Below are 27,782 nucleotides of genomic sequence, written 5' to 3'. Positions count from 1 at the left end.
ACTAGATTCTCTGGACTGATGAAACCGCGATTGAACTATTTTGCCTGAATGCCAAGCTTCACATCTGGAGGAAACCTGGCACCATCCCTACGGTGAAGCATGGTGGCAATGTACACCGAGATCCTTGATGAAAACCTGCTCCAGAGTGCTCATGATCTCGGACTTGGGCGAAGGTTCAACTTCCAACAGGACAACGACCCTAAGCACACAGCCAAGACAATGCCAAGGGGCTTCGGGACAGGTCTCTGGATGTCCTTGAGTGGCCCAGCCAGAGCCCAGACTTGAACCCGATAGTACATCTCTGGAGAGACCTGAAAATAGCTGTGCAGCAATGCTCCCCATTCAACCTGACACCGCTTGAGAGGATCTGCAGAGAAGAATGGGAGAAACTTCCCAAATACAGGTGTGCCAAGCTTATAGCGTCATACCCCGGGACCACCCATACGTAGAATGTATGCACACATGACTGTAAGTCGCTTTGGATAAAAGCGTCTGCTAAAATGGCATATATATACCCAAGACGACTCAAGGCTGTAATCGCTGCCAAAGTTGCATGAACAAAGTACTGAGTAAAGGGTCTGAATACTTATGTAAATGTGTATTTTTCAGTTTTTAATTTTTTATAAATTAGCAAAAATGTCTAAACCTGTTTTTGCTTTGTCATTATCGTATATTGTGTGTAAATTGATGAGGAAAAAAACAATTGAATCCATTTTAGAATAAGGCTGTAACGTAACAAAATGTGGAAATAGCCAAGGAGTCTGAATACTTTCCGAAGGCACTGTACTACATTCTTCCCTTGATGCAGAAATACCCATTTGTATCCTTTTTGGTCAATAAAACAATGTTAACCGTGAATTATGATCAAACTCAGCTTAAAATGGAGTTCAAAATACGGCTTTAAAATCTACATACTGGCACTGTAAATGTATCTCTTTAGCCAAATGCTTGATATTCAATAATTGGTTTTGATAGAATGAATACCTATTTGAAAACACAAAGAGGACGAATAAATAGAAGACATAGAGAGATTGGTCTAAATTTGCACTTTATTCCTAACACTTACTGTTTCATTTGTCCCCCTCCCCCCAAACAACAGGCACACCGATAGCGATGAGTAAGGGGCAGTTTAACAGTTGGGAACAAAATCAAAAAACGGGTTACTAACTCAGAGAGAGCCTTGAGGTAAAAGCAGGTTACTCACAAACAGAAAGGAAATGGGTCGTAACAGATACAAAGTCACAGAGCAGTGTTTTAGTTATCATCAGCATCATAGTTATCATCATCATCAAACGTCGTTGTATTAAAGAGAACTTTTGCCATTTTTATCGTCAAAAAGAAAAATGCAAAGTTTTTACTTGTAAAAGAAAGAATGTGTGGTGGAGCTCTTTGGTTTTCACTATTGAGGTTTTCATTAGTAAAATCTTTCTTTGCCATCCTCCATTAAATGACCTTTGGATTTAAGCTGTATTGTAGAAAAAAATGTTTCAAAAAAATAAACAAAGCATATGGGGAAAATGGACTTTTGTTCTCTCTCTTACTATATCCACTTGATTTGGGCAAATTGAGTATGTTTGTTCTCTCTTTTATTATATCTTGTCTGATTTGATGTGACGTTCAGACATTTTTGTGTTCTCAAGGCCAAAGAAATATCTTAGTTGATGGAGACCTATAAGTTGAAGACATTCTTAATAAGCACATAAAACAAACATTCATAGCCACTTGTAACTACTGTATAAAATGGTCACAATTCAAGGCGCATAGCTTCATAGCATTAAGTGCTCTTGACGACAGTATTATGTCTTTTGATATCAATGAAGGGTAAATAAATACCATTATGTAGCATTTAGTCTTCATGAAGACTCCTGAATGTTTATATACACATGGATTAACTGCGTGTGTGTGTGTGTGTGTGTGTTCTCCGTGTGTGTGTTGTGTGTGTCGGGTCTCACTGTGGGGGTTTAACTTTGGTATCATTCTCAGTCCACCACAGGAGAGCCCTTCACAGGCATACATACTGTACAGCATCATCATCACACTTAATACCCCACACACACCTTCTCAGAAGAGACGTTGCCATAAACACCTCCCGTACCCTCACAGCATTGTCAACAGAAATCAAAGACCCACTTGAAGGAGAGACGAGTGGTGCATCTAGTTCTGAGGAGTGAGGTCATAGCACGTGTTACCTATAAAACCCGAGGAAACTGCTTACAAACTGTTCTTTTAAAAAGTTTTGGAAAGTCTTTGCTCATCAAACTCAATAGCCAGGCTATTATATTATTGTATATTGTATCCCTCTGCTGAGCCAAGACGACCATGGTCACATTAAAGCTTCTGTCTATTTGGTTTTTCATCAAAGTACATGAGGTATATATGACGTCGCTCTCTTGAAATAAAAGACGGGATCAAGCAAGAGAGAGCTGGAGATCGTATGAACATATAGAGGCATTTAGACGTGTTTGAACTCCTATTGGCACACACAGGTGTAAGTAGAAAAGTGAAAGGAGAAATTTCAGGGGCCACTATTACTCTAAAATGGACCCATTTCATGAATCAGTTTGAATCTCTCTCTCTCTCTCGCTCCCTCTGTCAGGTTAGGGCTTTTATCAGTTGAGACGGGCTCTGAGATGACACCCATTACAAGAACAGTCTTTACATTTGGTTTCAGTTTTTGTTTTAAAGCTTGGCCTTTTGTCTTTGTGTTTTAAAGCATTTTGTCTTCTTGTCTTAATCCCAAGAACGCCTCTTTTCAAAATACAACCTCGCAATCCCCAAATATTACAAAGGTCTGAATCCAGAAATAGAAAAAAAAGAATTACATCATTGAATAAATCAATAAACAAACAAGTGAGAGTTCGTAACATACACATCTTTTGCAAAGAAACTCATCTTCCACCTCACATGAATAGATATACACCTTCAAAACAAAGATCCCAAGAGAGATAGTTTAAAGCTTTTGGTCTAAAATCAAGTCATCGTTATCATCAACATTTTTTTTGTTATCAAGGATCATTTCACAGCCTTTTATACATTAGCAGTAGAAGATATAGCTTTTTTTCCTACAAAATCTATTGAAGCACTAACAGATACATTCCCTATAAAGGGTAGGTCAACTGGTTTTCAGTTGATTTCCGCCCGCCCCTCCCCACAATATTATCATTGGTTGCCTTTAATATCTGCCTATATGTGCCTCATGTCTCATTTCACGTGTGAAGTTTCATGTGTATATCGATCAGTATTCTGTGGCACACTGGACAGAAGAGTGTGTACTGAATCTTTATGGTTTGGTTCATATGCGAGAGAATAGCTCTTTCTACACACTCATTCGGTCTCTCTTTTGCTCTCCTGTCACATACACGCCATCCATATCTCACACACAGGTATGTGCGCAATCATGTATGGTAGCATGCCTGAATGCGCACACACACACACACACACACACACACACACACACACACACACACACACACACACACACACACACACACACACACACACACACACACACACACACACACACACATACCTTTCTCTCGCAACCAGTCTCTCTACATATCTGTCCAGAAAACCCTAGCACAAACACAGTTATCCAACTATTCCTCTCCGACAATTGTGCATTGATTTGGTTGTTATTTGGTATGTCTGTGTGTCAAACAGTTTTGCTTTTGGTATTCAGTTTTGGCTTTTTCACAACATTCTTGCTCAAAGAAAAAATTTGGAAGCTACATTTTCACAGTATTATTTCCAACCACCGAATGGGGAAAAAAAAGCCAGAGCACGCCAATAATAGCCCAGACCAGATATGAAAATAGGCAATAAATGACCCCATCATCTCCATTACAAGTAGAAAGCAATGAGACAAAGTCATACAGCAATCGACAGACCGACCATAAAAAGCAAAAAAAGGAAAAATATATATTCTTAAATTCAGTTCCGTGAGGTCATTAGCTGTTCCTCCATCCAGGAAAAGGGTGAACAAAGTGAGGTCACAAATGGAGGAGGGAGGAAAGAGTGAGAGAGGGAGCCTCTCAGGCTGTGACAGACTCTAAAGCCTCCTCCTCTTCCTTATCTTCCTCCTCCACTTCTTTGTCCACAACGTGTTGTATTTGGTTTTTGGTTTCTCATCTGTTCAGTTAAGTCGCTCATACGTAGGTTTTGGTAAGGTTCTTTTTTGGTTTTGGTCCTTCGTTCCAGCTTTCTCCTCCGTTTTCCCCTGCAGTTTCCAACAGGTCCTCTTTTTGCCTTTTTGACTCCTCTGGGCAGTCTTTTTGTTTTCTTCTCATCTTCTTTTTTTTGGCTCTTTGACCCAATCTTTCGAGGCTAAGGAGAGGGGCAGAAGGGGTGGAGGGCAGGGGGTTGGGGGCTCGGAGGGATGCTGTCCTTTTTTTTGTTGGTGTGGAGTCGTCCTCTGTTATGGGGTGTTTGGTTTTTGACACGGCTGAGGTCTCTGTCTGAACACTTGTTTTCCCGGCTCTTCCGGCCGGGCGAAACAATGCTTTGGTATCCAAGAGTGACTGACTAGAAGTGACTGATATGATGTCAGTGGAATGATATGAAAATGAATTATATTGAGAGAGAAAAAAAAAACAGGCAAACAAATATAATGAAAGGCATTAAAGATTATTTAGCTTCAACATCTCGATACATTCTAGTGTAGTGTGTGTGTGTGTGTGTGTGTGTGTGTGTGTGTGTGTGTGTGTGTGTGTGTGTGTGTGTGTGTGTGTGTGTGTGTGTGTGTGTGTGTGTGTGTGTGTGTATGCATGCATGCTTGAAGCAACAGAACAGCCATTAGAGTACATTTTGGTGTTCATATATACATTGATAAATATTAGCAAAAAATACAGTATAAAATAAATTATACAAATACTTTTTGTTTGCAAAATAAGTGGGGAAATTATATTATTTTATACTAATACAATTTCTCAGAGAAAAAGAAAGAAAGAAAAGATAAGGATCAGAATGATTCACACCCCGGGTTTTTAATACTCTAGCACCCTCCCCTTGCAAGGATAACTACACTGAGCCTTCAAACAACAGGTAGCCATGGCAAAATTGAGATTTTGTGGTCAATTACCCATTTCTTTGTGGATTTTGATTTGTGTTTGGGGTTATTGTCTTGCTGGGAGATCCACTTGTGGCCAACTGTCAGCCTCCTGGCAGAGGCCACCAGGTTTTTGGTTAAAATGCCCGGTTGGGACTTGGTCAAGTTAATGACGCCGCTGACCTTAAGAAGGGCCCCGGGATCAGTGGAAGCAAAATAGCCCCATAATATCAAAGGTCCACCACCATATTTTAACATTGGCATGAGGTACTTTTATACATATTCTTCTGTTTTTCAAAACCAAACCCACCACTGGTGTGTGTGGCCAAAGAGCTCTATTTCCATGTCCTTTGACCATAGCACCCGGTTCCAATCCAAGTGCCAGTGCTGTTTATAAAACTCCAGACAGTGCTATGATCAGATGACATGAAAAAAAAAGATCTCTTTGACCATGCACACGAGTGGTGGGTTTGGCGTTGAAATACAGAAGAATATGCAGAAATGTACCTCATTACGGTAAAATATGGTGGTGGATCTTTGACATTATGGGGCTATTTTGCCACAAGTGGATCTTCCAACAAGACAATAACTCCCAAGCACTAATCCAAATCCACAAAGAAAAGTTTCATTGGCCACAGAAATCAACATTTTTCAGTCTCCGGACTTGAACCCTAATTGTCGTTTGAATTGAAGAGGGAAGTCCATAAGGGCAGACAAAGGATCTGGAAATATTCTGCGTGGAGGTACGGTCTAACATCCCTCCCAAGTGGGTTCTCCAATCTCATCGAACCTTTGAGAAAAAGGCCCAGTACCCTTATCTTCGCATTGGGGAGGGTGCTGTGCCCTTATCTTCACATTGGGGAGGATGCTAAGAGAATTGTACATAAGAAGTTATGAAACAAAGGAGGCAACAATATCTCATCATATTAAACAAATGTTGAAGTTAATAGCCCTAATGACGAGGGTGATTATTATGATGATCATGACAATGAGGATTCAATCAGCAAAATGTGAAATAAACAAAAGGAATTGAAAAATTGAAAATTGAATAGGAAAATATACCACAAAATAAGTTGTAAAGTTAATCATTCGAGGTGACTGCTAAATCCACAACACGGCTTTGTGCTGTAAATAAGTTGAAACTGTACAGCCACTAGAGGTAGGCAAAGATATGTGGGAGGACTGACACTACTAAGATATCTATATCAAATCATGCTCATTTGGTATGACATAACCCAATGCTCAAATCATATAAAATACAAAAATAAGTGTTGAAAACTTAATTTAAAAAAAATAATAATAATAATAATATTACGATGAAATCATACATGCTTTTGAGTGTGGGTGATGTGCTGATCCTGAACAGATCAGAATCAGAAGTCTTTTAAGTAAAGCTTTTCTCTCCGTTTTGTTTTTTTGGTTTCAGTTTTTGGTATTTCGGTTTTGGAGATTTTGGCATGTTTGTCATGGTTTATCTTTGTGTGTTTTTCCCTTCTAGGTTTTTTCAAATGTGAATTTCTTTCCATCCATCCACTGAAGCTTGTAGTCTTTCCTTCCTTTCCTGTCCTTGCCACCCATCTCTCACACAAAGTCTTAGTTCAGTTGTCATCCCTGCCCTCTTTTCAGCTGTTTGTTTTTAGCTCATTTGTTCTTTTCCATAGAAAGGAGTAAATGTACATCAGCATTCACTGCCGACAAAACGTTCCACAATGCCACCTCTCCAACTGTATAGATAGATCTTTTTTTTTGGTTTAAATCTCCACCGTTCTCCTGTTCTCTCCTCCTCTCCATTCTTCCTCGCTCTCGTCTTCCTCTTTCAATCTGTGTATTTTTTGGCTTTGAAAGACTCCGGGAGAGAGAGCGAAGGCGACAAATGGAGGGAGAGAGAGATGGCTTTGGTTGAAAGGCGAGGTGTTTCTGTAAAGCTCCTCTAAAACTCCTCCTCCTCCTCCTCCACCTTCCGACAGGAACCTTTGGGTTGTGTCGTCGTCACTCGGCCATGGCCCCGCCAAGAGGCGGCGGTGAGGCTTCGCTGAACGAGCAGAAGGAGGCAGGGCTGGAGCAGGGAGAGGCGGAGCAGGAGTCGACGTCCATGCCGCTGGCGCGGGGGGGCGGAGAGTCGCCTCTGGGACCGCCGACCAATCCCACACAGGCTTGTTGGGACGCCATAGGCAGGAGGGTGTGGCGGTTGAGGAATAGGGAGGGGCGAACCCCAGCCCCGCCCAGGATCATCTGACCTCCGGCCTCAAGACTGGAAATGGGCAGCTGCCCACCACTGGCAGCCAGAGCTGAACCATGATAGAGTTACAGGAGACGGGGTGAGAGAGGCAGGTGGAAGGGACGGGGTGAGAGAGACAGGGGGAAGGGACGGGGTGAGAGAGACAGGGGGAAGAGACGGGGTGAGAGAGGCAGGGGGAAGGGACGGGGTGAGAGAGGCAGTGGGAAGGGACGGGGTGAGAGAGGCAGGTGGAGGGGACGGGGTGAGAGAGGCAGGTGGAAGGGACGGGGTGAGAGAGGCAGGTGGAAGGGGCGGGGTGAGAGAGGCAGGTGGAAGGGACGGGGTGAGAGAGGCAGGTGGAAGGGGTGAGAGAGGCAGGTGGAAGGGACGGGGTGAGAGAGGCAGGTGGAAGGGACGGGGTGAGAGAGCCAGGTGGAGGGGACGGGGTGAGAGAGGCAGGTGGAAGGGGCGGGGTGAGAGAGGCATGTGGAAGGGACGCGGTGAGAGAGGCAGGTGGAAGGGGTGAGAGAGGCAGGTGGAAGGGACGGGGTGAGAGAGGCAGGGGGAAGGGACGGGGTGAGAGAGGCAGGTGGAAGGGACGGGGTGAGAGAGGCAGGTGGAAGGGGTGAGAGAGGCAGGTGGAAGGGGTGAGAGAGGCAGGTGGAAGGGACGGGGTGAGAGGCAGGTGGAAGGGACGGGGTGAGAGGCAGGTGGAAGGGACGGGGTGAGAGGCAGGTGGAAGGGGCGGGGGGAGAGAGGCAGGTGGAAGGGACGGGGTGAGAGGCAGGTGGAAGGGACGGGTGAGAGGCAGGTGGAAGGGGCGGGTTGAGAGAGGCAGGTGGAAGGGACGGGGTGAGAGAGGCAGGTGGAAGGGACGGGGTGAGAGAGGCAGGTGGAAGGGACGGGGTGAGAGAGGCAGGTGGAAGGGACGGCGTGAGAGAGGCAGGTGGAAGGGGTGAGAGAGGCAGGTGGAAGGGGTGAGAGAGGCAGGTGGAAGGGGTGAGAGAGGCAGGTGGAAGGGGTGAGAGAGGCAGGTGGACGGGGTGAGAGAGGCAGGTGGAAGGGACGAGGTGAGAGAGGCAGGTGGAAGGGACGGGGTGAGAGAGGCAGGGGGAAGGATTGGAAGGGGAAAATAAAGGTAGAGGAGAAAGAATATAAGTTAATACACCTACCAGAGATACGTGGGCATCGATTTGGGTGACACTGTAACTGATTACACGGTGAGATGAAGGATGGCGATGACGAAGGTGAGATGACGGATGGCGATGACGATGGTGAGATATTGCAACAGATGAGAGAAAGTAGTGTGACTAAAGCAGGGAGAGCTTAGTCAGCCAGAGCTTGCAGGAAAGCTAACTCGTACTTGGCACATACGCACAGACACACACACGACACTCACAGTATCTACTTGGCGGCGATACGGATGGGATGGTGTGAAGACATGCAATTTCAATTAATTTGAAATCCCATGTTGAAATGATAGCAAACTGAGGCACATATTCCTTTCTGCCTTGAGATTTGCACGGTTAACTCAACATTTTCTCCTCTTGGCATCAGAGCTTGATGTAGGTGAGAGTCAGAGTTGCGCGCGCTTATTACAAATCAGAATACTTATCCATCATCTGGATAGACACTGATTTTGTCAGACTAACACACACCTTGCATTGTGGCCAGGGGATTGCTGCTGATGAGAGCCTGGTTCAGCCCTGTGCTTACTCCCATCATTGTGTTCCTGGAATATGTATGGATCCATATTCATCCATGTGCACATACACACACATTAAAATACACACACATTCAAACAGACACACACATGCAGAGATGGAGAAAGGACCGAGAGGGTTAATCGAGAAAGCACCAAGAAGGTTCAGTGAAAGCTCATTAATCAAACGCCCTCATTTATGTCTGATATGGAAGCACAACATGATTTGATTGTATGCATTGGCCTGTTTCTGAGCCTGGGTTGACGAGCACGTCTATGCCTGCAGACAAACACTGCCGTTCAAAAGTTTGGGGTCACTTAGAAATGTCCTTGTTTTTCAAAGAAATGCACATTTTTTTGTCCATTAAAACAACATCAAATTGATCAAAAATACAGTGGAGACATTGTTAATGTTGTAAATTAATATTGTAGCTGGAAACGGCAGATTTTTTTATGGAATATCTACATAGGCGTACAGAGGCCCATTATCAGCAACCATCACGCCTGTGTTCCAATGGCACGTTGTGTTAGCTACTCCAAGTTTATCATTTTAAAAGGCTAATTGATCATTAGAAAACCCTTTTGCAATTATGTTAGCACAGCTGAAAAACTGTTGTCCTGATTAAAGAAGCAATAAAACTGGGCTTCTTTAGACTAGTTGAGTATCTGTGGCATCAGCATTGTTACCGGCTCAAAATGGCCAGAAACTTTCTTCTGAAACTCATCAGTCTATTCTTGTTCTGAGAAATGAAGGCTATTCCATGCAAGAAATTGCCAAGAAACTGAAGATCTCGTACAACACTGTGTACTACTCCCTTCACAGGACAGCGCAAACTGTCTCTAACCAGAATAGAAAGAGGAGTGGGAGGCCCCGGTGCACAACTGAGCAAGAGGACAAGTACATTACAGTGTCTAGTTTGAGAAACAGATGCCTCACAAGTCCTCAACTGACAGCTTCATTAAATAGTACCTGCAAAACACCCGTCTCAACGTCAACAGTGAAGAAGTGACTCCGGGATGCTGGCCTTCTAGGCAGAGTTGCAAAGAAAAAGCCATATCTCAGACTGGCCAATAAAAAGAAAATATGATGGCCAAAAGAACACAGACACTGGACAGAGGAACTCAGACAGTTTGTGCTGTTCTGTGAAGGGAGTAGTACATAGCGCTGTACAAGATGTTCAGTTTCTTGGCAATTTCTCACATGGAATAGCCTTCATTTCTCAGAACAAGAATAGACTGACAAGTTTCAGAAGAAAAGTCTTCGTTTCTGGCCATTTTGAGTCGGAAATCAAACCCACAAATGCAGACGCTCAGATACTCAACTAGTCTAAAGAAGGCCAGTTTTATTGCTTCTTTAATCAGGACAACAGCTTTCAGCTGTGCTGACATAATTGCAAAAGGGTTTTCTAATGATCAATTAGCCTTTTAAAATGATAAACTTGGATTAGCTAACACAACATACCATTGGAACACAGGAGTGATGGTTGCTGATAATGGGCCTCTGTACGCCAATGTAGATATTACATAACAAACCTGCCGTCCCCACACTGTATCTCTGATCAATTTGATGTTATTTTAATTGACAAAAAAATGTGGTTTTCTTTGAATAACAAGGACATTTCTAAGTGACCCCAAACTTTTGAACAGTCTTGTATGTGCATGTTTCTTCATATGTGTGAGAACTTGCAGATTTGCTGCAAAACGGGTGGGGTAGCTTGACATACCACATGTCGTCGTATACCATGAATTCCCAGCAAGTCAGTAAATATCACCAATTCCAGTTTATTGTTTGCGTTCACAGTTTAGCAGATAGCAGTTATAGCAGATGTTATAGCAGATGTTATAGCAGATGTTATAGCAGATGCAGCGAAATGCTTGTAAGTCTCAGAATGTCAGTTCCGCTAGGTACTGTAGCTTGTCATTGCGTGCATTCTGCTGTTTATTTAATCAATCTATTCAACCTGAATCTAACTAGGTACGTCCATTGGGAAATTATTCTAATTTGAAATGACAACCTGACAAAGTGGTGAAACACAGAAAAGTGTGTTGAGGATTCAGTGTTTAGGAGTCAGTGTTAGATTGAGCACATGTGCAGTAGTCGGTGACTGTGCAAAGGGTAGAGAGAGGATAGAGGAGATCACAGGTTTTGAGTTATATAATCAGGGGACACTAACTCAGCATCTACTATCAAAGTGTATTTGTTTGAGTATGTGCAATTGTTCAGTGTTAGATGCACTATTGTAAAGTGGCTGTTCCACTGGATGTCATAAGGTGAATGCACCAATTTGTAAGTCGCTCTGGATAAGAGCGTCTGCTAAATGACTTAAATGTAAATGTAAATGTAGAGTAGTAGGAGGGAGAGAGACTCACCCAGCGTTCAGGCTGTGGGCACTGAGGGTGGGAGGGGCGTTGCTGGCTGTGCTGTGTGGAGGCGGAGTCACAGAGGAGGCGGCGGAGCTCATAGTTGCAGAGCCACTGGGGGTCAGAGGGCAAGTTGCCAAGGGCGATGGGCTGGTCACTGAGAAAGAGAGAGAGAGAGAGAGAGAAACATCAGTAATATGAATGGTATACAGTACATTTGGTTACATTGATTACAGGATGGTTGGTGGTACCATTATTGGGGAGGACGGGCTTGTGTTAATGACTAGAGCGGAATCAGTGGAACGGTCTCAAATACAATCAAACACATGGTCTCCATTATTATGAGCTGTTCTTCCCTCAGCAGCCTACTGTGACATCGGTACGTTGTCCCAATGCCCATTGGTACTGGGTTTGAGAACCATCTGAACTCGCCTCTGTCTTAGTCCACTAAAGGGAATTTAGACCTCTGGCACTTGTGGCCTAGCTTCACAAAAACACAAATGTATCCAAAAATCAATTTCCTCACCGGTTGTGCTGAGGCTGGTGGCAGCCTGGTGCAGCCCCTGACTAGACATCTGGAGAGAGAAAGAAAGAAAGCAATATAGAGAGAGAAAGAAAGAGAGAAAAAAAGGCAGAAAGAGAGAGAAAGAGAAAGTGAGAGAGAGAGAGGTGGATAGGTTGTGAGCAGGAGAGAGACAGAAGAAACACGCTCTCGTGGCGTAACTGTGATGACGTGTGGGTCGGGTGTGTAACGTATCACACCTCATTCGACACTGTGTTTGCACGGCGCTGAGAGTGTAGCAGTGCTGGATGGGTTAGGCCACAGGGTCATACATGGGGTCGTGCAGAGGGAGGGGGGCATGTCCATAGATACAGAGAGTCAAAGATCTCACGATGACAGACTTGTATTTATGTCGAGTTTGTTTCCAAACTTAGGAACAGGGAGGCAAGGGACCAAAGGCCTGGTGAGGGTTGGTGGGGAGGGTGGGATGGGGTGAGGTGAGTGCGGGGTCATACCATGTGTGGGTTGTAGCAGGGGGGTTTGTGCGTCACAAGGGAGGACTGGCTGGGCAGGGGAGGGGTGGCACTGCAGGGGTTGATGCGTTTCTCTTTCTGGCGCCGGTTGCAGAACCAGACCCGGATCACCTCCTTCTCCATGTTGAGCTGCTTTCCCATCAGGAGGATCTCCTCTGAGTTAGGCTTCTGGTTCTGAAGGGAACACGGTCAGAAATCATGATCAAACATGTTGTCATGGGCCACAAACATTATATATCGCAAAAATCAGACATGTTGTCAATATTACTTTCAATAGTGGTATTTAGATAATGAAATGTTCATTAAAAAAAAGGGAAATAAACTTCATTAAACTGTTGTTGACAGAATCGTTGGTTTATGTACTCTACTGCGAGTGCAGTGTAGAGAGTACTATGTGATTTGAGTGGGTTCCCCAGGGGTCTGGTGTGGGACCTCTCTCTTTCTCACCGAGATGAAGTTGCGCTCTAAGGCCACACGGACGTTGGTCTCAATGCTGGTGCGTTTCTTCCTGCGGCGCCCCGTCATGCCCTCAAACCCCATCATGGGGGAGGAGAGAGAGCTGGGGCTGGGAAGCATGTTGTCTATCGCCATGGTCTCTGCATCGTTTAGCCACTTCTCAAGCAGAGGCTTGAGCTTGCACATGTTCTTAAAGCTCAGGTTGAGGGCCTCGAAGCGAGAGATGGTGGTCTGGCTGAAGTCATTCCCATACAGTTTCCCCATTGCCATGCCAACGTCACCCTGGGAGGGGGGGAGATAATTTGTGTTAAACATTCATCTTCATTCAGGCGTCCAGCGCCTCCTGACCCCCGTCACTGCAAACACACACACTCCGACACCATGTGAAACCTAGCTTGATCAAATTGCTCACGCTCCTCTTGACCTCTATCGCATTTCACATTTCATTACACACACACACACACACACACACACACACACACACACACACACACACACACACACACACACACACACACACACACACACACACACACACACACACACACACACACACACACACACACACGTACCTGTGTGAAGCCCAGTTTGATGCGTCTCTGTTTGAAGGTGCGGGCGAACTGCTCCAGCTCCTCCAGGTCACTTGGCTCCTCGCCGTGCGGGCCAGAGGTCACCGAGGTCATGGGGGCGGCCGAGGCCCCGGAGGTCACGCCGCCGTCCCCGCTCTTGTCCCTCTGTAACGACGTGAGGCCGTCACCGTGACGACGCTACAGTGCGTGAGACATAAACCTATATCATTGCTGTCGAATGGCAAAGGGTGGCTGGCACACCGACATTAGCTATTGAAGGCTGATGAAAGATCTATGACGAGGTTGTGAAGATTAATTTTCTTGACTTAATTTATTTACTTACAAGTGTGTAGTACAAGTATGTTATAATAATAATAATAATAATAATAATATATGCCATTTAGCTGACGCTTTTATCCAAAGCGACTTACAGTCATGTGTGCATACATTCTACGTATGGGTGGTCCCGGGAATCGAACCCACTACCCTGGCGTTACAAGCGCCATGCTCTACCAACTGAGCCACAGAAGGACCGTGTTATAAAGTGTAGTCTCAACACACACACACACACATTCGCGGTGGTTTCAATAATACTGTACCTGTGCTTGCAGTCCCAGCCTGGGTGGAGTAGTTAGAAGACTCCCCTGGCTTTGCTGATGCTGAGGTAGCGAAATTAAATTTGGTGTCGAGAGCAAACCTGAGGAACACAACGGACAAGGAGTTAACACTATTGGTATTGTAATTATATGAACACTATTGTATTTTAACTGTATTCTAACACTTTTATTCTAACTCGTTTTAGAACTAAGCAGTTAGATCATAATGCCAAGCTATACATTGTTTTGTGTGAAGAGTAAGTCACAGTGTTGATGATGGTGGTTCCCACTTACTTAGTAGGTCCCACTTACCCTGCTGCCCCTGTTGTCCCTGGGCCTGAGGCAGGAGGAACTGAGGAGACTGCAGGTGATGGCCGGGCATCAGGACTAACTGCTGCAGCTGCAACAGTTGCTGGATATCCTACGGGAAGGGAGGGAGAGGGAGAGAAGGGGAGGGAGGGAGGGTCAACAAGTCTTGTATGATTTCTGAAAAGAGCAACACACACACCCTTGGAGGAAATATAATGCAAAGAAATGAGCAAAGCCCCAGCCTTTAAAGTAACATCACCCAAGAGTATATGGAGAAACACTTCTGACATAGACAAGTGTTGGTTAGTGAGTTAAATTGGATTAAAGCTGGTCATATCTGATCCGTGACTGGCCGCTCCTACCTGGGCGGTGAGCTGGATAGGCTGAGAGAGCGTGAGCTGAGGCTGGGCATGCTCTTGTTTGGTCAGCTGCTGCTGCTGCTGTTGTTGTTGCTGCTGCTGCTGATTGGCTTGGGCTGCTGCGTGGGCGGCATGAGCAGCGTGAGCCGCGTTGGACTGCTGCACGGCAGCAGCCAGGAGTTGAGCCTGGGCCTGCTGAAGCAACAGCTGCTGCTGCGCAGGCAAGAGGGCAGCCAGCTGAGGAACAGGAGGAAGAGGAGGAGGGGGAGGAAAGGGTAGGGTTTGCCCAAAGAGAGGAGGGGGAAAAAGCAAAAGAGATAGAGAATAGTGTCACTCAGCGTTTGCGCAGGCAGGAAGAGGCAGAGGTGGGATCAATTCCATTTTAATTCAGTCAATTCAGGAATGAGGAAAATCTGAATCGACAGAATTGAGTTGAAATGGAATTCGCCCCAACCTTGGTAAGACGCAAGCAAGAGCGAAGCAGAAGAAGCCTACCCTAACCGCCGAAAAAAGGTGCTATCTAGAACCTTAAATGGTTCTTTGCCTGTCCCCATAGAAGAACCCTTTGAAGAACCATTTTTGGTTCCATGTAGAACCCTTTTTGGTTCCATGTTAAAGCCTTTCTTACTAGAGGTCGACCGATTAATCAGAATGGCCGATTAATTAGGGCCGATTTTCAAGTTTTCATAACAATCGGAAATCTGTAATTTTGGACACCGGTTTGGCAGATTAAAAAAAAAAAGTACTATTATTTTTTTTTTTTACACCATTATTTAACTAGGCAGGTCAGTTAAGAACACATTCTTATTTTCAATGACGGCCTAGGAACGGTGGGTTAACTGCCTTGTTCAGGGGCAGAACGACAGATTTTTAGCTTGTCAGCTCGGGGATTTAATCTTGCAACCTTACAGTTAACTAGTCCAACACTCTAACCACCTGCCTCTCATTGCACTCCACGAGGAGCCTGCCTGTTACGCGAATGCGTTAAGAAGCCAAGGTAAGTGGCTAGCTAGCATTATAACTTACTTATCTGGTCCTTCTGTAGCTCAGTTGGTAGAGCATGGCGCTTGTAACGCCAGGGTAGTGGGTTCGATTCCCGGGACCACCCATACGTAGAATGTATGCACACATGACTGTAAGTCGCTTTGGATAAAAGCGTCTGCTAAATGGCATATATATATATTATAAAAAAACAATCAATCAATCAATCATAATCACTAGTTAACTACACATGGTTGATGATATTACTAGTTTATCTAGCGTGTCCTGCGTTGCATATAATCGATGTGGTGCGAACAAGGACTGCCATTGCTCCAACGTGTACCTAACGATAAACATCAATGCCTTTCTTAAAATCAATACACAGTCCTGCATATTTAGTTAATATTGCCTGCTAACATGAATTTCTTTTAACTAGGGAAAATGTGTCACTTCTCTTGCAACAGAGTCAGGGTATATGCAGCAGTTTGGGCCGCCTGGCTCGTTGCGAACTGTGTGAAGACTATTTCTTCCTAACAAAGACAGCCAACTTCGCCAAACGGGGGAGGATTTAACAAAAGCGCATTTGCGAAAAAGCACAATTGTTGCACGACTGTACCTAACCATAAACATCAATGCCTTTCTTAAAATCAATACACAGAAGTATATATTTTTAAACCTGCATATTTAGCTAAAATAAATCCAGGTAAGCAGGTAATATTAACCAGGTGAAATTGTGTCACTTCTCTTGCGTTCATTGCACGCAGTCAGGGTATTTGCAACAGTTTGGGCCGCCTGGCTCGTTGCGAACTAATTTGCCAGAATTACATTGAAGGTTGTGCAATGTAACAGGAATATTTAGACTTATGGATGCCACCTGTTAGGTAAAATACGGAACAGTTCCGTATTTCACTGAAAGAATAAACGTTTTGTTTTCGAGATGATAGTTTCCGGATTCGACCGTATTAATGACCTACGGCTCGTATTTCTGTGTGTTATTAAGTTATAATTAAGTCTATGATTTGATAGAGCAGACTGACTGAGCGATGGTAGGCACCAGCCGGCTCGTAAGCATTCATTCAAACAGCACTTTAGTGCGTTATGCCAGCTGCTTGCTTCAAGCATTGCTCTGTTTATGACTTCAGCCCTATCAACTCCCGAGATGAGGCTGGTGTAACTGAAGTGAAATGGCTAGCTAGTTAGCGCGCGCTAATAGCGTTTCAAACATCACTCGCTCTGAGACTTGGAGTAGTTGTTCCCCTTGCTCTGCAAGGGCCACGGCTTTTGTGGAGCAATGGGTAACGCTGCTTCGAGGGTGACTGTTGTCGATGTGTTCCTGGTTCGAGTCCAGGTAGGAGCAAGGAGAGGTACGGAAGCTATACTGTTACACTGGCAATACTAAAGTGCCTATAATGACATCCAATAGTCAAAGGTATATGAAATACAAATCGTATAGAGAGAAATAGTCCTATAATTCCTATAATAACTATAACCTAAAACTTCTTACCTGGGAATATTGAAGACTCATGTTAAAAGAAACCACCTGCTTTCATATGCTCTCATGTTCTGAGCAAGGAACTTAAATGTTAGCTTTCTTACATGGCACATATTGCACTTTTACTTTCTTCTCCAACACTTTGTTTTTGCATTATTTAAACCAAGGCTAAATTGATTTTATCGATGTATTATATTAAGTTAAAATAAGTGTTCATTCAGTAGTGTTGTAATTGTCACTATTACAAATCAAATAAAAAAATTGTCCGACTAATCTGTATCGTTTTTTTTTTGGTCCTCCAATAATCGGTATCGGGTTTTTTTTTTGGTCCTCCAATAATCGGTATCGGTATCGGCGTTGAACAATCAAAATCGGTCGACCTCTACTTTCTACTGTGGGTTCTACATGGAACCCAAAAGTATTCTGCCTGGAACCAAAAAGGCTTCTCCTATGGGGATAGCCGAAAATCCCTTTAAGGAAAAAAATGTCTAAGTGTGTACATTCAGGTAGTGTGTCTGTGCCAGTGCTTACCCCTGCCAGCTGACTCCCTGCCAACATGAGTTGTGTGTGAGAGTGAGGTGTCTGCTGCTGGGAGGGAGGCGGCACATGGGTGGAGGTCATCTCAGGGCCAGCCTCACTTTTACTCTGCAGGGGGAATTATATCAAAACATTGAATAGGGTGAAAACTCTAAAAGTGCAAAAATAATAATCGTGAAGATATATGTTTTTTTGGCATCTGGTACACAGGCCTCAGTCTAGTTGCCAAAATGGGTCCCTCAAATGGACAGAAATATGGTGCAAATGACCTGATTAGAGCAAAATTATATTTTTTGCCTAAAACTAACGATTTGGGTGGTTTCATGAGATAAAACATGGATTCATATCAGAGGATCATCTATATACTGTATGAACCATACAACCAACATTCAAGAAGAAATATGACAAAGACAATTAGCAACTTCCACAATTGTTTACTGAATTACATACAGTTGAAGTCGGAAGTTTACATACACTTAGGTTGGAGTCATTAAAGCTTGTTTTTCAACCACTCCAAAAAATGTCTTGTTAACAAGACAAAACTATAGTTTTGGCAAGTCGGTTAGGCATCAACTTTCTGCAAGACACAAGTCATTTTTCCAACAATTGTTTACAGACAAATTATTTTCCTATAATTCACTGTATCACAATTCGAGTGGGTCAGAGGTTTACATACAGTACACTAAGTTGACTGTGCCTTTAAACAGCTCGGAAAATTCCAGAAAATTATGTCATGGCTTTAGAAGCTTCTGATAGGCTAATTGACATAATTTGAGTCAATTGGAGGTGTACCTGTGGATGTATTTCCAGGCCTACCTTCAAACTCAATGCCTTTGCTTGACATCATGGGAAAATCAAAAGAAATCAGCCAAGTCCTCAGAAAAAAATTGTAGACCTACACAAGTCTGGTTCATCCTTGGGAGCAATTTCCAAACGCGTGAAGGTAGGTACCACGTTCATCTGTACAAACAATAGTACGCAAGTATGAACACCATGGGACCACGCAGCCGTCATACCACTCAGGAAGGAGACGCATTCTGTCTCCCAGAGATGAACGTGCTTTGGTGCGAAAAGTGCAAATCAATCCCATAATAACAGCAAAGGACCTTATGAAGATGCTGGAGGAAACAGGTACAGAAGTATCTATATCAACAGTAAAACGAGTGCTAAATCGCCATAACCTGAAAGGCCGCTCAGCAAGGAAGAAGCCACTGCTCCAAAACTGCCTTAAAAAAGCCAGACTACGGTTTGGAACTGCACATGGGGACAAAAATCATACTTTTTGGAGAAATGTTCTCTGGTCTAATGAAACAAAAATAGAACTGTTTGGCCATAATGACCATTGTTATGTGTAGAGGAAAAAGGGGGCGGCTTGCAAGCCGAAGAACACCATCCCAGACGTGAAGCACGGGGGTGGCAGCATCATGATGTGGGGGTGCTTTGCTGCAGAAGGGACTGGTGCACTTCACCTAATAGAGGGCATCATGAGGCGGGAAAATGATGTGGATATATTGAAGCAACATCTCAAGACATCAGTCAGGAAGTTAAAGCTTGGTCGCAAATGGGTCTTCCAAATGGACGATGACCCCAAGCATACTTCCAAAGTTGTGGCACAATGGCCTAAGGACAACAAAGTCAAGGTATTGGAGTGGCCATCACAAAGTCCTGACCTCAATCCTATAGAAAATATGTGGGCAGAACTGAAAAAGTGTGTGCGAGCAAGGAGGCCTACAAACCTGACTCAGTTACACCAGCTCTGTTATGAGGAATGGGACAAAATTCACCAAACTTATTGTGGGAAGCTTATGGAAGGCTACCCAAAACGTTTGACCCAAGTTAAACAATTTAAAGGCAATGCTACCAAATACTAATTGAGTGTAGACCCACTGGGAATGTGACAAAATAAATAAAAGCTGAAATAAATCCTTCTCTCTACTATTATTCTGACATTTCACATTCTTAAAATATAGTGGTGATCCTAACTGACCTAAGACGGGGAATTTTTACTACGATTAAATGTCAGGAATTGTGGAAAAACTGAGGCTGAGGTGTATGTAAACTACCAACTTCAACTGTACATAACTGATTTTCTATGCATACTGTATCACCAGTCACGCAATACTATACAACTAAATCAATGTCAGTAAACGAGTCTTAACTCGTTTAACTCTAGATATATGAATTGGATCTCCATTTTAGGCCCTAATGGGGTCCCACAACATATAGTAAGAAATATATTACCATGCATGACATGTTGATCTCTGTTGTGTAAATCATTTTCAAATATTCCAAGTTGTCTGATGATTCCTGACCTGAGGAAGCTCCTAACCATCCATCTGCCCATAACTCTCTTTTTCCTCCATCTCCCTTCATTTCAATATATATTCATGTCTATCATCCCTCTTCTGCAGCATGTCTTTATAAAGTGAATTGTGCTCATTCTTACGCTCGAGTTCTCAGGAGTTGATGGGCGTGTCAGCAGTCGTAATTTCCCCAACATCCTCATTTGCATATTGGCCAACACCTGAGGTATGTCTGTGGCGTGTGTTCCATTTTGAGTTGCACCCTTCCTTTTGGTCTCCTTACCTCAATGGGACTAAATAGATAAGCCACTCACACAAACTCTCTCCCTCTCTCTCTCTCTCTCTCTCTCTCTCTCTCTCTCGCATGTGAGTGCACTAATTCACTCACCTTGGTGTTGCTCAAGGAAGGAGAAAGACTGAAGGGACTCGTTTTCATTGGCTGAACCTGCGAGGAGACGAACGGCAACAAACTCTTTAAACAGACAACGGACACAGACCTTTAAATCTACTCATGTGCAAAGCCATTAATACAGTTGCCATTCCAGGTTGATAGAACTCATCAATTTAATCCACGTGTCTCCTAATCATTTTCATTTTTCAAACCTATCCCAAAAAGAAGTACCATTCTAGGACCTAAGAGATAGGATAACTTGGGGAATTGAGGTGGTCCTGAACACTGGAATATCAGTAAACACTTTCAAATTCACAAACCTTTCACAAACCTTTTATAGAAAATTATTTTGCCAGATACTGTAAATATCGGATATGTTTTTAGCAAATCTAACCAGCATTTATGTTTCTCTGTAGACTACAGAAGTTTTTTTTGCATGTAATAGGCCTACATGTCACAGGTTTAATATTGCCCTTTTGATGACCGGTTGCCCGAACTCTGACCTTCGTGTCTTTCAGGTTCTATCGGGGCGGCAGGGTAGCTTAGTGGTTGGACTAGTAACCGGAAGGTTGCAAGTTCAAACCCCCGAGCTGACAAGGTACACATCTGTCGTTCTGCCCCTGAACAGGCAGTTAACCACTGTTCCTAGGCCGTCATTGAAAATAAGAATTTGTTCTTAACTGACTTGCCTAGATAAATAAAGATAAAATAAATCAAATACACTTATCCAAATAATCATATTACAACCTTAGAGCAAACAACAAGAATACATCAAAAACAAATCACAGTGAATAAACAACAACAAACATAATTTTACATTCGATGAAATTAAATTGAGATGACAAACCTGATCATTTGCATCGGGACTGTTCCTCTCTGAGTCTGGTGAGATAAAAAGAGAAAGACAGAGAGACATGGGGTGAGAAAAGAGAGAGAAGAGAAAATGAAAAGTGCAAGATTGAATTCTAATAACCCCGCAATGATCTACTGCAAATGCCTCAGGCTGTAGTTTGAAATAGGTTACTTCAAATGTCAATTACTAGCATTCTGCATTCCGCATCCTAGCTGTCAGCTAAATCTACTTAGAAACATAGGTGTGCCACGATATGACTCTGAGCAGTGACCTATATGGAGCTATAGTGTCATGTGCATAAGTCATACAAACAGGCTGACTAAAACATTCTCATTTTCTGTTCGGAAAATGTGAGAAACGTGATCAAAGTAGAAGATTTGCGGTCTGTTATTGTGGGTGTTTTCTGTCATAGGGTGGCAGGTACCCTATAGCGGTTAAGAGCATTAGGCCAGTAACCGAAAGGTTGCTGGTTCGAATCCCAAAGCTGACTATGTGAAAAATCTGTTGATGTGCCATTGAGCAAGGCACTTAACCTGTATTGCTGCTCTAAGTCGCTCTGGATAAGAGCATCCTCTAAATCCTCTCAATGACTTAAATATAAACACATCCAAAAACAATACATCAGATTAGCCCACTCGTACCAATCAATACGAGAACAGAGACATACGTAGGTACAAACAACATACTTTGATTCAAACATTTAAATAAAATGATGATAAATAATATCAAAGCAGCACATAATGCAGTCTCAAAATGGTTACCTGTGCTCTCCCCTGGAAAGTCTGTCCCAGGCTTCTCATCCTCTGCTGGTTTTGACATCCTGATATCTGCAGGGGAGAGAGGGAGGCAGGTCAAATATAACATGTTTCCAACAGACGAACATCCCCAGCCCAGCGTATACGGGGGAATGAAGATGAGAGAGTCACTAGGAGAAAATCTCCCTCATCCTTTTTTTCCCCTTTCCCTCCCTCCATCCATCTCCTCTTCTCCTTGGCTCACACAGTGGCTTCCCGAGTCAAGAGTGTCACAGGGCCATGTTCAGTCTTACGCAGTAACGCATGCTATGCACCCAAGACGAGAGAGCGATAGAGAGAGAGGCCAAAAACAACATTTCCATCCGACTGGATTAATGAACACAAATGAAATGGTTAGGAGACCTGGCACGAGGCTAGGTGGCACAGACAAGTCTATTCAAATCTTCCCACCATAAATCCAACTAATCTGTTTGTAATAAAAATCAGCGTTGGTAACGGAATGTGATTTTCTGGAAGGTAAATTGCAGCATGAATAACAGTTATATGTTTTTACAGCATCGGACAAATAAACGATTTCATGTCAAACATAAATGTGAAAGTGGTGTTCAAGATTTCCAAATACATTACACATAATAAAGGCACAATACAAATGATAATAATACTTGTTTCACATAATTGGAGATAGGAAAACTTGAACGCATTTCATATAGAATAGGTCTACATATGTGGGAATGTCTGTCAAAAACCTCGATCATTTAATTGTATGTCTAGGCAAATGATTACAACAAGTCATTTTTTGTAGAACATAAATACACGCTTTTAACAGAAATGTAGTATGCTCCAAAATTAGCCTTACACCTTTAAATACATTTTAATTTGTTTGAATCAAAACTATACTTCAAATTTGTCTTGAATAGATGAAAAAACAAAGGTTTAGTTTGACCTACAATGAATGACACAACACTTTTTCATGAATATTTGAATAATTATGTATGATGGAACGCATGCCATTTAACAAGCTAATAGGCTATGCTTTTTGCATGCATGTCTTCTAAGATTTAGTAATAGTCTATCTACACTTGTTTTAATTGCAGAATAGTCCTACCTATGTTATAACAGCTGCAGCAATTATGCTTCAAATAATCATTTATTTTAGACCTTATGAACCTGAAATGAACCTAGTTAGTGTCATGGAAAACAACTCTGAGATTTTCCATTCGATGTTTTTACCTATAATCTAAATATCTACATTTGAGTAGACACACGTTTAACCTAGCTGTTACGAAAGCATAAAAATTTTAACAACAATGATACAATTGAAGAGTTACCTGGGTTATCGACATTCATGAGAAAATACAAGTATTTATCGGAAGCTTTGGTATGGTAATGTCCTTCCTAACATCAAGTCATAGTTGTATATTTGCGCGACTCATTTTGCATACCTGCAGATACCCTCAAGCCAGTTGACTAATTTCTTGCCGTTTATTGGGCCAAACAAGGAGCCTAAATAGTTTTCACAAGGCTAAAGTGAACGTACTGTTTCATTACATTTTCGGGACCCCCAAAAAGCCGACTTAAAGAGGAGGTCAAATAGATTGTCTACAGTAATAAGCCTCTATGCATATAAACGAAACTTTGAGTATCATCCACCCACCCGTTCATTCTCTGTAGGCCTATCACTTCTCGGAGCTTTTTCTGGATGTCTACATTCTTCCACTCTCAACACTAACACCATGGTGAGTCACAGGTTTAGCCTTGTTACAATTCCAATGGCTCTAATTAAAATTATAATAGACGTATAATTAATTATATGAAGCAAAAGTCGAGCGTGCTGCTCTGAGTAAACACAATCAAACTGCAAAATAATTCCAGTAGCCTAGCCTGAAATCGATCTCGCTGATTCCTCCCCATGTTTAAGTGGAAACAATTTATGGCAGTTGGGCAAATTGAGCCTACTCTGAAATTTTTTATTTTACTGATAACAACCAAAATAAAATAAAAATCAGTAGGCCAACTTTCTGATTCCTCCCCTATCTGTAGGTGAAAGGCATGCAATAGGCATACTACTGTATATGGCTGCCTGTTAATAGCTAATTTACTTTTTTGAGAATGTGACCAAAGCATAGTCCTGACTTGTGCTTTTACCATAATGTCAAGCCCTGCCTCTGACCTGCTGTGATTCATTGTTATGGCATATCCTACTACTTGACATACTTGACTTTCCATCACTTTTCTTCATATCGTATTGCCTCAATCCCCAGAAAGAGAGGGGGTATTACAGAATATCACAAAGACATGCTAATACAGACTGCCAAATACACAACGCCTAACAATGGTTATACACATCTAGAAGTAGCTGTGAAATGTTACCCTGGTAGCCTGTACATACATGAGTCTATGCTTTACGTGTGTATACACACACACACACACACACACACACACACACACACACACACACACACACACACACACACACACACACACACACACACACACACACACACACACACACACACACACACACACACACACACTTTGGTCTTCCTCGGGAGAGACAAACTGACATTTCATTGCAACTATGAATGGCAGAGCTCGTTTTGATGTTCACTAATTAGCTGTGCTTGTTACTGACGGCAACGCTAATTAACTCCCAAAGCCTCCACCCCAGGAGAGACCATTAACCAGTAATTGGTACAAGATGAAGAGCGTAGTACTTACCTGGGAGTCAGACATTATTGTTCACCATAGCCACCATCTTACAGCACAAAAAGGATTCTTCTGTGCTGACCTCCCTGCTTTTTTTGGGTCTTTTTTCCACATTCACGTGAGGCCTAAGATGTAGCTCACACAAATCATGCAAATTGAACATTTAAATCTATGGATATGAATATAGCTATAGCTGAGCTTGAATATATTCAAATGGGAAAACAAATCAATCCTACATGTGAATATTAGGTCTCTTGGGGGGGGTCAGGTTTGAGCTCTATTCTACATGCTAATATGTGAGTTTAAAAAGATGGTGATGATGAGCAGTACCTTATCACCTCACTCTTAATCCTCGCTCCTCCCACTAGGACTGCCTCCACCCTTTCACCCTCCCCCTCTTACACCTCCTTCCTCCTCCCCCCACATCCTTTAACATAGGTAGTGCATGAGCGAAGGAAAGAACACTAGAAAGAGAGGGGGATATTGGAAGAAATATGACAATGCAGGTTGTGTTTTGAGGGGGGAGCGGAAGGGGAGGAGGAGGGCACATTGTTCGGATGTAAGTGGTATATTGCCAGAACTCGAATGACTGACAGCACTTGTAAATGCCCCCTATCTTATGTCCAGAACCTTTGATTGTGCATTCATGGAGGGTTTCACGCATCTTTCACCCGTGAGTCATTCATGGAGGGTTTCACACATCTTTCACCAGTGAGTCATTCATGGAGGGTTTCACACATCTTTCACCCGTGAGTCATTCATGGAGGGTTTCACACATCTTTCACCCGTGAGTCATTCATGGAGGGTTTCACACATCTTTCACCCGTGAGTCATTCATTGAGGGTTTCACACATCTTTCACCCGTGAGTCATTCATGGAGGGTTTCACACATCTTTCACCCGTGAGTCATTCATGGAGGGTTTCACACATCTTTCACCCGTGAGTCATTCATGGAGGGTTTCACACATCTTTCACCCGTGAGTCATTCATGGAGGGTTTCACACATCTTTCACCCATGAGTCATTCATGGAGGGTTTCACACATCTTTCACCCGTGAGTCATTCATGGAGGGTTTCACACATCTTTCACCCTTGAGTCATTCATGGAGGGTTTCACACATCTTTCACCCGTGAGTCATTCATGGAGGGTTTCACACATCTTTCACCCGTGAGTCATTCATGGAGGGTTTCACACATCATTCACCCGTGAGTCATTCATGGAGGGTTTCACACATCTTTCACCCGTGAGTCTTTCATGGAGGGTTTCACACATCTTTCACCCTTGAGTCATTCATGGAGGGTTTCACACATCTTTCACCCGTGAGTCATTCATGGAGGGTTTCACACATCTTTCACCCTTGAGTCATTCATGCAAAATCAGTTTTCTGTGAAATAGCATGAGCACACAGGCTCACCATTTAGTCATTTTTATACCATTTAAATGAGAAGAAACCTGCACACCGTTCTTGCTAGTTTCACTGCTCTTTATTAAGCTCTGAGAAAGTCTTTGAGGCCGATACGTAAAGCTTATTAAAGAGCAGTGATACTATCAAGAGCAGTGTAGTGGTTCCTTCTTTTTTCTCATCTTATTCAACTGTTACCATGCACCTGCAACAAAGATAGCTCAGATGTGCGAGTGCCTTTTGAATGGACCATTTAATCCAATAGCAAAAAACACAAGATACACATTTCAAAATTGTTCTTTTTGAATTGCAATAGAAAGAGTAGTAGATGGTAAATATAATTTTCCATACAGTTCTTGACTATAACTTGACATGAAAAAAAAACAACATTTCTATCCAAGGGCAGGTTGTAAGCATGTTGAGAAATCTGTCAGTCTAGCAGTTTCATTATCCTTCTACGGTACATACGTAGGGCAAATAATCAGAAATAGGGGTATTGTAAAAGCTACTGTAAAAATGTATCACGTCGTTGTATGCCATTTCTGCCCCGTGCAACATTTCACAAGATCAGCTTTTCTACCTGATTTTCTGATACAGTATCGCCTGTCTCTCTGCTTGAAATTCATCAGCTGACAATAATATATCAATGAAATTCAGGTAATGAAAATATTGTTATATACGAACCAGGTATTTCTGCAGTGCATTTTACACTACACTATAATTCCAAATTGTAGCATCATAGAGAGTGACTCTTTCCACTTTGTACTATTGAAGCACACTGGCTGACGGAGAATGAGGATGTCGTATTTACTGCCACATCCATACATGATTTGGTTGTACCTTCCAACATAAATTGATGTCAAATTGATACAGTGTTCAGCAGCTATCAAACTACACACTTTAACGAGGCACTACATCATTTGTGTTCAGCAGTAATCTATTTCGAGCAGTTTGATTAAGGGATAGTTCATTCCATAGTAAAGAAATGTCAAGAAAATTCTACGACAAATTTAAAGCAGGCGCCACAAAAAAAGATTGCCATTTTGAAACTGTAACTGTGGTATCGACTGTGGTATTTTCCGACGCAGTGATTGCAGAATAACTGCAGTGTACAGAATAACTGCACTTTAACTGCATGTATACTGAAATATTACTGCAGGGAAGAAGTGTGTTATTTTGGACACAGTATTTGCAGCCTACTGCAGTTATACTGTATTCTAACTACAGTTAGACTATAGTGTACTGCAGTTATACTGTATTCTAACTACAGTTACACTATAGTGTACTGCAGTTATACTGTATTCTAACTACAGTTAGACTATAGTGTACTGCAGTTATACTGTATTCTAACTACAGTTAGACTATAGTGTACTGCAGTTATACTGTATTCTAACTACAGTTAGACTATAGTGTACTGCAGTTATACTGAACTCTGACTGCAATCTTTTTCCGTATGAGGTTACTTACAGTGCATTCGGAAAGTATTCAGACCCCTTCCCCTTTTCCACATTTTGTTACATTACAGCCTTGTTCTAAAATGGATTCAATATTTTTTTGCGTCATCACTCTTACACACAATACCTCATAATGACAAAGCAAAAACAGGCACCCCAGCAAGCACAGTGGATCAGGACTGATTCCGGCTGAGAGTCAGACTCGGCCAACATCATGTGGCCCGAGTCCGGGCAGCCTTCTGCAGTGTTACTTATGGCT

At 42.8% G+C, this 27,782-nt stretch overlaps 1 protein-coding gene across 2 annotated transcripts in view; it reads right to left on the bottom strand.

Annotated features, from left to right (window-relative positions):
* Positions 1–1,031: 1,031 nt before the first annotated feature.
* Positions 1,032–27,782, bottom strand: part of LOC118398203 (POU domain, class 2, transcription factor 2) — a 56,107-nt gene continuing 29,356 nt past the window's right edge. The window contains exons 2-15 of one of the 2 annotated variants that reach the window (XM_035793303.2): positions 21,968–22,033; positions 21,201–21,235; positions 20,351–20,407; positions 17,654–17,767; positions 14,653–14,886; positions 14,276–14,402; positions 13,985–14,082; positions 13,389–13,583; positions 12,808–13,098; positions 12,343–12,534; positions 11,852–11,900; positions 11,335–11,482; positions 8,921–8,994; positions 1,032–7,332 (exon numbers count right to left, since the gene is read on the bottom strand). In XM_035793303.2, coding sequence (XP_035649196.1) covers positions 7,034–7,332; positions 8,921–8,994; positions 11,335–11,482; positions 11,852–11,900; positions 12,343–12,534; positions 12,808–13,098; positions 13,389–13,583; positions 13,985–14,082; positions 14,276–14,402; positions 14,653–14,886; positions 17,654–17,767; positions 20,351–20,407; positions 21,201–21,235; positions 21,968–22,033 — 1,979 coding nt within the window. In that variant the 3' untranslated portion in view covers positions 1,032–7,033. The remainder of the gene's footprint in view (positions 7,333–8,920; positions 8,995–11,334; positions 11,483–11,851; positions 11,901–12,342; positions 12,535–12,807; positions 13,099–13,388; positions 13,584–13,984; positions 14,083–14,275; positions 14,403–14,652; positions 14,887–17,653; positions 17,768–20,350; positions 20,408–21,200; positions 21,236–21,967; positions 22,034–27,782) is intronic. The other variant, XM_035793305.2, reaches the window with a different exon arrangement.

The sequence above is a fragment of the Oncorhynchus keta genome, chromosome 19, assembly GCF_023373465.1.
Source record: "Oncorhynchus keta strain PuntledgeMale-10-30-2019 chromosome 19, Oket_V2, whole genome shotgun sequence".
In the NCBI taxonomy this organism is placed as follows: Eukaryota; Metazoa; Chordata; class Actinopteri; order Salmoniformes; family Salmonidae; genus Oncorhynchus; species Oncorhynchus keta.
Note: the sequence above shows the minus strand (reverse complement) of the source record. Positions and strands in the feature narration are given on the sequence as shown.